Consider the following 12,181-nt stretch of genomic DNA (forward strand, 5'->3'; position numbering starts at 1 on the left):
GGTGATGCTATTTGCATAAAACATTACCTATGAAGAAGTCAGAGGGATAAGAACAGCCTGTTTGATATTCAGGGTAAATCCACTGTAACTGTAAGCATGTCCCAGATAGGTTTTAGGAAAGCTTATAGAGGACCCTATTTAGAAGCTTTTTCTCCTGCAAATTTACTTGTTCTTGGTAATGTTGAAGGGCTGTTGAAAACAGGCTGGGTTTAATATGACCTTATAAAAGACTCATAAAAGCCAGGAGGAGTAATAGGAAACAAGGGAGGTTTATTGTTAAAGTATAAGAGGAGCACTGGAGAAGATCAAAGTTTGATTCTTGGCTGTGCTGATGACCTTAGGTAAATTATTCAGGAACAGGCTTAGAAGAGACACCAGCTGGCTAAGGAAGTTTGTCAGAGTCAGTGCCTCAGTGGGAAGCAGGGGGTGCAGGGCACAGTTGAAAGCATGTTCTTCAATTCCTAAAGGGAAGCAGAGACCTTTTCAAAGCCTGATAGTGATTGTGAGTGTCGAGCAAATCAAAATCTGAGCTTAGACTCTTCTGAGAATCTCATTTCATCTTTCTGTACCTTTTCTTCCCCAAGTGTAAAACAAGGAAAATAAATATTTTACCAGTGTTGGAAAGATAAATGTATGAATATTTGCTGAGATACAGTGGTGACAGAAGCTACAGAAGTAAAGAGAAAGGATATTGCAATAAAAAAATCCCAAATCCTGATTTTATCCAAATGGTGGATTAGTGATGAGAACAATAAAGTTGATTTATCTCAGTAATCAACCACACAACTATTTATGTGACACATGCCACCTTTTTGTCTGATATTTTTTTTCCAATAACGTAGTATCACCATTTTATGTGCCCTGTATACACCTGAGTAATATTTGGTAAATTATAGAACTAAGTCACAGAAAGTGACTGGATACATTTGAGGCATTACTCCTCCTAATATTACTAGCAAATATATTTGCTAGACCTGATTAGTGAACTACAGGTGATCAGCAAACTACCTTACTTATAGATCACTGAGAGATGATGAAGCTCATTTCCCCTTGACATATCACTTATTTCTGAATGAAACATTCTGCTCAGACTACACACATGTTACTAGGATAGCAGAGAAAGATCTTTAACTGTGCATCTGACACATTACTGATTTATGAGAGAACAATGTTGGACAATATGAACAAAAAGCTAATCTGTTAAGCGATTTGGTACAGCAACATTGAAATTGTACCAGGATAAACAACTGCCTTGCAATAAGCGTGCTTATCCATCATTCAGTGTTAAATCTTAATTGTTGCTTATTTCAATTTCTTTGTGTTAAGTGTCTCTAAATTATATATAACCCTGAAATGCTAATAATAATATATGCTCTGTTGAGGAAAAGGTAATTACAGAAATGAATTATAGAAATGCTATATTTAAATATTACCACACTTAATTTATCTGAGGATTTGGAGAGCAGAGCAGCCACTTTGTGATATTTAAAGAGATACTGACAAGGAGTCTATGGACGAATCATACATCTATGTTGCATAAATAGACTTTGTGGACGCACATTTAGTTAAAAAAATGTTACAACATGATCCTCACTCTAAGGCTTGATTTTTCTCCTTTTAAGGTCATTGGCAAAGTGTCTTGACCTTAGTGAGAGCAAAATCACAAACTTACATACATACATCACTGCTCTGTTTTCCCTTTGGCCTGAGCACTGAACTGTGATTAACATTAAAGAGAGCAAGTCCAGCCATAAGTATTTTCATACCCTTAGCAAGCATCAAGTAAAAGATTCTTCCTTGTCATGTCTCTTTTACTTTTTTTACCTTTAATTTGCTGGCAAGAGAATATTTCATGCCTCAAGGAGGGATGGTTTTGTGATAAAGATATTTCACATATCTTTCTAATTCCTTCCATCTCTTCTTTAGAGGTCCAGTGGAAAGACGTGTTGGCTTGTTCTTCACTGGCTTGTGGGACAGCACTTCAAATTTGGCAATGGATCGGAAAGACTGAAGAGCACATCTGCTCCCACCAATGTTTCTTAGAGCTGCTAAAACAGGACCAATGAAGATGTTCACTAGGCTCCAAGTTCTTACGTTAACTTTATTTTCCAAAGGAGTTTTCCTTTCCCTAAGTGACCACAGCTTTGTAAGGAAGGAAATCAAGATAGAAGGGGACCTGGTCTTAGGTGGTTTATTCCCAATCAAGGAAAAAGGTACTGGGATAGAAGAATGTGGGAGAATCAATGAAGACCGAGGCATCCAGCGCTTGGAGGCCATGTTGTTTGCCATTGATGAAATCAACAGAGACAACTACTTGCTGCCAGGAATTAAGCTTGGTGTTCACATCTTGGACACATGTTCCAGGGATACATATGCCTTAGAACAGTCTTTGGAGTTTGTCAGGGCATCATTGACTAAAGTGGATGAAACAGAGTACATGTGCCCTGATGGCTCATATGCCATTCAAGAGAACTTACCACTGCTCATTGCAGGAGTCATAGGCGGTTCCTATAGCAGTGTCTCCATACAGGTAAGTCACAGGAGCCCCATTAGGTGAACATCACTTACCTGCAATCATTTATCTCTCCTATGACAGAACCACTACTTACATAAGTTTATCAATAAAACGAGCCTTAGCTCAATCACTTCACCTTGGGGATCAACCTAGCATATAATTTTTCCTGTATTCAGATTAGTTTGATTCACTCTTTAAAATGCTTGCTGTTGTTTAAACCTCTCGCAGCTGTCTGCTTCCTCTAGATATGATGCATCCCAAGAGCATCTGAAGTTTCCAAAAACCTTAGCATTAATTTTGACCTTTGCAGTTCATGAGACTTTCACAGCTCTTAAGCTCAGATTTCTGCTTTCACATGAGTAATAAATTATATCACCTATATATCTGAATGCATGTATGCCTGCCATGCTGCATGTTCATAACATTATTCATTTAAGAGGTAGATATTTAAAATTAAAGAAGAAATCCTGCTGCTTGGCAAAGTGCAGTGTGAACAATCAGAACTCCAGCACAGAAGATGCCTTCAGTATATCTTGCTCCCTCCTTCTGGCACATTGTAATTGCAGCTTTTGGTTGTGCAGTAACAGTCCCAGACAGGGTGTCAGTAGGGTGTTGGGGAGTATTTAATGGCTTGCAATGGAGTAAAATTGCAGGTGGGTAAAATGTTCCATATATCCTTCCAGATATGGTTTTATCACATGCTTGGTTTCAGTTGCAAGGGGCTAAACATAATGCTGATTCCTTTTGGTCTTGGCTTCCCATTTTTTTATAAAGTCATGATAAAACTTTAAGTCCTTGGCATTTTTTTTTCCATTAAATGAACACGGAAAACATATGTGCTCTCTTTTTCAGCACAAGTTCTGTATTTCTCCTCTCCAGACCAGGTACTCCTTTGGCAGAGCAGCCTAGGATCTTCTTAAGTTCCTCACTACTGCCAGTGTGCACTGAAGCTGCCAAATCTACATATACCTCATTATTTTTGGTTAAATTAAATAAACTGGTCCACATCATTCATAAAAACAATCAAGTGGTCTTTTAAGCACAAATTTAGGTAGGCTAAGTCCCTACATCTAATATCTCTTAATGGTCAGCTGTAGGTTTCCAAAGACACAAAGCCTTGACAGTGTTGGATTACTATGAGCAACATGTTTTTCCAGCTGAATATACGCTGTATTTACTGCATCAGTGTCAAAGGAGAAAAGTATTCTTTTATAATACAGACTATCACAGCACTGACAGCTCACAGAGCTTCATTTACCTGTTCCATAAAGAGGCCAGGAGTTCATCCAATGCTTATTTCAGTCAGAACTACATTGTGAAACTGGCTACTGCTCTTGCCAAGGAATTAAGTCACATAAGCCTGGGAGCATGTCCAGTTTCCACAAGACATGTGTGAACAAGGAAGAAATATTTCAACAAATTACATTTTATTCACTTCTGTGTTCCAGTCTGTGAGTTGTCTGTGTATTCATAGTAGGGAAAACATGGGCAAATGGTTACCCATATCACAGGACAATAGTTTCTGTGGAGCAGAACCTCAGCCATCTCTCATACTAGGAGTGGGTTTGTCCCACTGTGCACCAGTTAGCACAGCAGGGATGTATCCTTCACCAGTTACATGGGTCTGATCTCTTGGAGAACAAAGAACAAGGAAGTTCTTAGGCTGGAAAACAGATGTTTGATGAGGGGAAATGATAGCTACAAAAGCTTGGGAAACACACGCTGTTAAGGAAATCATTATTCAATGTCTCTTTCAATCAAAGGGTACCTCAAATGAAACCAGCAAATGGCAAGTTGTTGTTGATGTTAAAAATTAAATGAGTTCGAGAAGTGACTAAAGAAATAAGGAAATTCTGTATAGATGACACCTTTAGCTCAGCAATTCCCAGAGCTGCAAGTATCTAGGGTTGGTAAACATATTTTGAAACATCACATGGTTGCTCTGTGCCACTGATGGAGAGGTGGCAGTGGTTTTGTTGTACCATTGGTTTAGTCATTTGTGATCAGCCTGTTTCCAAGTCCAGCCTAAAGTCAAGTGTGTCCAAAGGACACAAAGCCATGAAGAAGCCTAAAAGGTACATCTGTATAAGCAGCTACAGCTGAAAAAGTGATATAGGTATTTACTTCCCAGAAACCCTTTGGTAGTCATGCCACATTCCTAACATAGCCTCTGGCCTCTTGCACAATCTGTCCCTCTGAAGCCAGCCTCTGGTGATCGCTGACGCAAGAAAAATCCATATTTGAGGCAGAAGATTGGATGTGGTACATCTTGAATATACAGAGTATATACAGATGCTTCATATTCCAAAAACATGGGTCTGGAGCAGCTGCAAGGCAGAAACCAGAAGTCTTGATAGAGGACTTTCTCATTCAGAATATCTAATAAATGCCAATATAGCTGTATACATATCTATATGTCACCCAATTTCCAAAACTTAAGAGGGATGTTGAAACAATAGCTATACCTAAAATTACTCTATGGCCTGTACAGCTTCCCTATAGTTGCCAAGAGTTGCTCAAACATAAGATCTTTCTTACAGTTCTTCATAAAAAATAAAGAAATAAGTTTACATATCATTCAATGCGTCATTGTGCATTTTGCAGCTAGAAAGGAAGTATTCAGTTGATCATTTTCCTTTGACACAGATTGGCTTGGCCTTCCTCCAGTCTCTCTTTTATAACTTTCTTTTAAATTTCACACTCTCTAGAAAAGACATGATTAAGCCATTCACTTCTTCTGCGCATCTTGATAAGATAGCCAGTCATGACTTCTGTTTCAAAAGAAAACCCTTGTCAAGAATGACATTGGAGACTTAAAACTGAAGATGTAAGGACTTCAGAATATTAAAGCAATACATTTTAGTGCCATGCCAGAAGAAGAGATTACCACATTTCATGTCGCCTGTATGGAGTAGCTCCAGTAGCAATCACTGATGAACAATAAGCAACCACTAGGCGCATGTGCAAAGCTGAGAATCTCTATTTGCTATGCTTTCAAACAGCACTCAGGGTGTTGGGTGCTTCCAGATGTGGCCCTGTCAAGCACTCTTATTTTGCCTGGGAGCTGTAAACACCAGAAAGTCCACAGCGCAGTTTCTTAACTTTAAAATAAACCATACTGAGCTCTTCAGACAATAAATTATTTCTGCCTTTTTTTTTTTTTACCACCTGTGAAGTTGCCATTGTGTTGCAATACTTTTTCTTCTCCTCCTTTCAGCCTCCCTCTCCAGATTGTTGTCTGGACAGCTGTCTGCCATATCACTTCATGATGCTCCTGCTGTCAGATTTCTGCTTTTTTCATTATCCTTCCACCAAGGAAAAAAGAATTTGCTGGTGAATCAGCAATGAGCACCTTCCCCACTGAGTCAGTATCTGCAATAAGCATTTTTTGCACAGACTAACAACAAGAGAATGCAAAATGCTTAATTATTTTCTGGTCAGACCAGGCTATTATTGTTAATGATGATCTGGATAATTAGGTTTTAGATGTTGTGTTTAGACTAGCAGTGAGACCAATCTGCACAACATTTGATCCCTCAAAACCCAAGCCAGGATTCTCAGTCAGTGAAAGGACTCATGTAAAATAAAGCTGTTTTTATAAAATAAAGTTTTAACCTGAGCTAAATTTAGGACCAGAAGGTAAATTCTCCAATGTTTGGAGGACTTTATTTTGCTTTTCATTTCACAGAATCATAGAATAGTTAGGGTTGGAAAGGACCTTAAGATCATCAAGTTGACCCCATTTATCCACTCTCTCCTAGTTTACAACAGAAATTTCAACAAATTCTCCTTGAAGGTATTCAATGACATTGTAAAATTAAAGAAAGAGGCGCTGTTCATTTGAATGGATGAGCACCTGAGTAGCTAATCCAAGCGTTACATTTAAAATACTTACATCAGCTCTGTCAGCAATATGCATGCATAAGCAGGAATAAGGTTATTCAAGTGCTAGTTTCGCTCTTCTTTGCTTCTGAAAACCAGACACATCTTCTGAAAATGGAGATTTGGGTCCATTCCCTGCAGTCAGCTCTTAGAAACATGAAGACATTCCCTTGGGTGGTCTGGTCTTTGCATTTCCATATCTATTATATTCATGCTGAGGTAGAACTTTGTCCCTGTGTAAAGTTTCCTTTGTGCTGCCAAACCACAAGACCTCCAGATCATGGTCATGAAAGTTGCTCCCAAGTTAAAGCCTCATCCATAAAAAATGGAAGGACAGAAACCAGTACCAAGCTGTCTTCTCTTGAATTCCTTGCTGTATCTCAGATAAACTGTAGCAAAACCAGTGGAGAAGGTTTAAAGATATATTACTGCTATCACAAAAGCTAAGACCTCTCTCCCAAGTGAGTGACCATCTGGCATGAAATTCAGAATATGTGCTCTATTACTAGCAATCTTTTCCTGGCTGTCATTTCTCCACAGCTCTTGGAGCCTGAAAGCTAATCACGTCCATTTCTTTCCTCCAAGAATCAACCATCTTCCAAGCAGAGTCTTAACAATAGCCTGTGATTTTGATAACCACTGAAAATGGGGCAAAATCCTTAGGAGAACTACATGCAATCTGTCCCCCTTCCCCTGTAACATATAGGATTCTGTCCCTGTGTGCCAGGACCAAACAGGGATATGGGCAGGAGAAATGTGCAGTGGACTACAGGGGCTCAGCAGGTAGCACAGACCACGTATGCCATTTGTGAGGTGCTTATAGATGAGCTTTGCACTGACAGCCTCTGGTGATTTTGTGCTTGTAAAATTAAAACAGAGATTTTCAAAGTACCCAAGCAGCACTGGACACGTCTTCCCTTGAGATTTCAAAGCAATGTGAGTTACTTCCGCCTGGCTGGCCTCTTTGCAAACCTCGAGGTAACTGATTCTATTGCAGTTTAGTTTATTTGGTTTGGGATAATTTCTTTTAATTCGACATTTTCTCTTTTTCCAAGGGGAAATTATACAACTGTGTAGGGAGGGGTAAGTAATCCATGAGATCACAAGTTAGAAGGAAGGAGCCCCACCATGTTACAAGTGGGAAAGGATGCGAATACAAGAGAAAGCGGCCAAAAATAGGAACTAGTTAAGGATATATTGACATCACCCTCACCAATTCTGTCCCTTCTGGCTAGAACTTATGCTTCATTTAATGAGTCTCAAATAACTATATTTATCAGTGATAGCTCTTTTAACTGCAGAAGCCATTTCATGCTTTTAGAACCATCAATCTCAGTTTAAATCCCTTTTCTCATCATGTGTAAATGTCTCTCACAGTCAGGTTTACCAGCTCCAAGAGAAGAGTTTCACTTCTCAGGCAAAGCAAGGTCTTCTGCACAGATCTCAGTGTGCAGGCTTAGTGCTTAGCTTACTTCAGCAGTTAATGCTGTAAGGAAGCAGAGTGCATATGTGACAGCTCACTGTGTTATACCCTGCAGGAAAAAAAGAGAAAAAAAAAAAATTTCCAAACAATTCTTCTCTCTGAGTATAACGTTCCTCTGCATGTCCTTCTCGGTTTACATTTTCTTATACAGAACACACATATACAAAGAAATTCCTGCATCTTTTGAGGAAATCTTAGTTGTTTTTCTGACAGTATGCTTTCTTTCTAATGTTCATTTCACACAGGCAATTATTCCACTGTTCAAACAGTGCTTCTCTGGATGTGACAGCTATCGAGTCCACTGCAAATATTTAGCTGTATTTTTCCCAGCTTGGTTGCCAAAATTCTTAGGGAAGCAAAGCTAAAACAATGTTGTCTTCTCCCCTCCCCAAATAACAAAAAGAAAACACCAGACATTTTTTTTGTTTGCTTGGCAATGAATTTTTTATTTCTGAGTTACTTTTTGGAAGAAATTTTGTTAAGGAACAATGTTCTTTAACTAGTAAACAGTCCTTGTAACACCAAAGACAGAGAAAGATGATGGAAACTACTGCTTCAGACCTGCGATGTGACACAAGAGTACTCAGGAATGCAAGCAAATAGCTTCACTGCTTTTGGTTTAGGTCTTTGCAACTGTCCTTTAATGATTAAAAGGACTGAGATACCAGCATTGCCGGTGCATTCCTGAGGTCAGAGCTTGAAGTCTAACTGAAGCTAAATGGTCTAGTGAAGGTGCTCCTGCCTACGGCAAGGTAGGGTTGTAACTCAGTTACCCTTAAGGTCCCTTCCAACCCAAACCAGTCTGTGAATCTATGATTCTATAGTCATTGGTAGGAGAGTCTGGAGCACATACCCTACAAGGAAAGACTGAGGGAACCAGGTGTACTTAGTCTGAAGAAGAAAAGGTTTGGTCGGAACTTAATATCAGCTTTTCAGTATATACAGGTTTGCTGTCAACAACACGAAGCAAGTGTCCTTTACTGAGATGCGTGACAAGAGGATGGAAGAAAATTGTTATACATTGAAAGAAAGGAAGCTCTAACTTGACATCAAATGTACAAGCCAGGTGCTGGGAGCAGGCCCACACAAACACACTAGCAAGGCACTTCATTTACTCTTTACATTCCATTTATGCCCACCACTTATCACACACCCACATTCCAGCCCATTCAGAACCAATGTCTCTGTCCTGATTTTCTAAAATGATATTTTCTGCAAAATTTTTGGTAAAACGTTTTTAGATTTAAGAAAAAAAAATCAAATATGATTTTTTTTTTTTAATTCTTTAGCCATAGTTTGATCTGCAACTGCCCAAATAATAACAAAAAGCCCACACTGCAAATTATCATTTAGGAACTACATGCAATGTACACCAGCAGCAACACATATTTCTTCAAAACAGGAGCTCAGCCGCTGTGCTATAGCAATGATCTAGACATTAGAAAATCCTTGGGATATGGCTTTGCCATGATCTCGCTGTGGGAATCAGCACAAGCAACTTAGAAAACATTCTCAGGCAGTTACTGAATCTCCATTAGGACAGATTGCAGTTCAGAGGGACAGAGATTTCTCCAGTTTCTAGATAGAGACAAATCTCCTGTACCTCAATCCCATTCTCTTCAGTTGCCTAATTTACTGTCTGTTCAAAACAGCCACAGGAGCTCTTGCCTGTCTCAGAGGAGCTCTGTGAAATCAGATTCATTAAACTGTGTTAAGTGCCATGAGATTTTCACATGGTGAAAATATAGCAGTGCAGAGAACACTGCCATCTGACAAGAGGCCCCCTCTGTCCAATAGATGTATGGTATACATTTGTGTATTGTAGTGAGGAAACCCTATCTGTTCTAACACTTCTGAGATTTTCCTTCTTTCCAAAGTGTTTTCCATGCTCCCCTGTCCTGTCACTCAGTTCAAACAACCATATAACAGCCTCTGGGATGGTAAGAAGGGAAATTTTAACCAAAATCATCAGAATAAATCCTACTGCCAGCAAAAATGGTCCTATGGAGGACAGGCAAAATGCTTGATGAGATTCAATGAATCAAGACAGACTGAGGTTTCTGAGACATGTAGGTGTTACGTGCCTGACCCCATTTATGAGCAAGACTCTTGACTGGCCAGAAATACACTCAGAAACCAGGTTCATGTGTTTCGTAGCTGTAAGTGAATTCATGGCCTCTTGCAGGTAGCTAGCTATTACAAATCCATTTCCAGTGTTATAAATTAGATGGGCAATTTCCCACAGGTATTTGTACTGCCCCTGATGCACATGGAAGTAGAAGCGACAGACATGGCTCTAGTACCCTGAGAGGGACATCAGTCTCCTTTGGCTTTGCCCTGGCCACTCCATTTAAGGTTTTCAGTCTACCTCAATGGAAGGACATGGCTCACACTGGGCTTTCTGCCGTGCTCATGGTAGCTCATTATGTATCACCCGCTGTCCTAGAAACTGGGTGAGAGCCAGGTCTGCTTGGGAAGTGGGCACTTCAGCACAGGACAGTGGGTTCACTAATAAACCCAGCAGCATGAAGGCAAATAAAGGTTTCCCATTGTGCTGGAAGCTAACTATATCAGCATGCTTTGTTCACAGCAAGCTGTGCAAAGCAATTGTTTTCAGTTACAGATACAGAACTTCCAGCCTTATTTTCAAAGGTGCTGAGTATCTGCAAAACCAACTCGCTTTGACAGCAAAAAAAAAAAAACAAAAAAACCCAAAAAAACAGGCTACTACTGCTACTTAAGTGCCAGCATATGGATTTCAGGCTCTAATTGCATGCACCGTGGCTTGATTAAATTGCTACCTGGAGCATTGCCAAAATAGATTATTTCACTTAGCAAAAGCTGGATCTGCACTGTAATTTTGAAGCTGTAGTACACATCCTAAGGCAGCACAGAGATATGGTATAGGTATGACTCTGGTGGTTCAATCTTGGTGCACATGACTCTGACCATGTTTTAGTGTCCTCCTCTATACTGAGAAACTGCAGAGTAGACATAGCCTTAGATACAAGCTCCTCTCCAGAACCTATTACCTGTGCCCTTGTCTTGCTGTTTAATCAGGGTCTGATGTTCAGATCAGCACAAAAATTATAAAATCACAGAATCCCAGACTGGTTTGGGTTGGAAGGGTCCTTAAAGCTCCTCCAGTTCCAACCTCCTGCCACAGGCAGGGACACCTTCCACAAGACCAAGTTGCTCCAAGCTCTGTTCAACCTGGGCTTGAACACTGCCGGGGATGTGGCAGCCACAGCTTCTCTGGGCAGCTGGAAAAAGGAACTGTTCTGAAACCAGCTAGTGCCTAGAACTAAGGTGTTACATTATTCCAGAAAATCCTCAAATTCAGAATTTCCAGAAATAATAACAATACAACTTCACTGAACATCATGATCATTCACAGTTCTCAGAGAACATTAGGTCACTATCTTCTATGATTAAAGAAACTTTCCCATATTATTTAGGTTCTGGTCTATGAAAAACCTGCCATCCGAACAGTGCAGAACATCACAGCAAAGAGCAGTGCCACAAGAAAGCTTTCTTCTCCCCACAGAGCAGGAAGCAGAATTGCAGGCAACTTGCAGGGACCCTAGAAGATAGTGATCTCCAAGGGCCCCCTTATAAAATGGGAGTGTAGTTTTATTTCCCTGCATATGGATACTGCTGTTGCTTAGACTAAAAGAAATAATAAAAAAATAGAAAACAATAAAAATAAGCAATAAAAATAAGAAAATAATTAAAACAACAGAAAAGCTGCTATATTTGTGAGGAATATCTTTTTGTGAACTGATGGCTTGACTACTTGCTGAATAGCACTGTTATAGCTAGAAAATTGACTTCATTTTTAGCCAGTTTGGGGGAAGAAAGCACAGAATATGTGTGCGTATCTTGATTATGGTTTAGCTCAAATAAAATAATTCTTGATAGAATAAACTGAGACAAGAATAGCAATTCCAACCCACATGGTGCTGCAGGAAATGTTCCAGAATAACTATACAGAGGACGTTCTCACTGCCAAATGTAAGTGCTCTTTTTGAGTGAGGCCATGTGAACCAAACCATGTGGATATGTGGGCATGTAATCAGAACTTGCAAAGCGGCTTAACAATGCTGAAAGCATCCATTGCACCTTGGTGACAAAACAAGCCTCTCAGCCCACCCCATGGCTCTAAAGCTGTTCATTTAAACCACCACAATGGAAATTAAATCCTACATAAGGCAGTTTAACACGTTACCACTGAGCAGGGTGGTTAAGGACACCTCAGCTGTTTCCTGAAGAACAGTAACTTGTTGATCCAGAGCACTTTC

At 39.8% G+C, this 12,181-nt stretch overlaps 1 protein-coding gene across 3 annotated transcripts in view; it reads left to right on the forward strand.

Annotated features, from left to right (window-relative positions):
* The window catches only part of GRM3 (glutamate metabotropic receptor 3), a 103,919-nt gene that overhangs the window by 56,553 nt on the left and 35,185 nt on the right, over positions 1-12,181 (forward strand). For all 3 annotated transcript variants that reach the window (XM_057422433.1, XM_057422435.1, XM_057422434.1), the window contains exon 2: positions 1,927-2,530. In XM_057422433.1, coding sequence (XP_057278416.1) covers positions 2,033-2,530 — 498 coding nt within the window. In that variant the 5' untranslated portion in view covers positions 1,927-2,032. The remainder of the gene's footprint in view (positions 1-1,926; positions 2,531-12,181) is intronic.

The sequence above is a fragment of the Pezoporus wallicus genome, unplaced genomic scaffold (genome assembly GCF_028554395.1).
Source record: "Pezoporus wallicus isolate ANWC-B61680 ecotype Strahan unplaced genomic scaffold, APGP_CSIRO_Pwel_v1 contig_3058, whole genome shotgun sequence".
Classification (NCBI taxonomy): Eukaryota; Metazoa; Chordata; class Aves; order Psittaciformes; family Psittacidae; genus Pezoporus; species Pezoporus wallicus.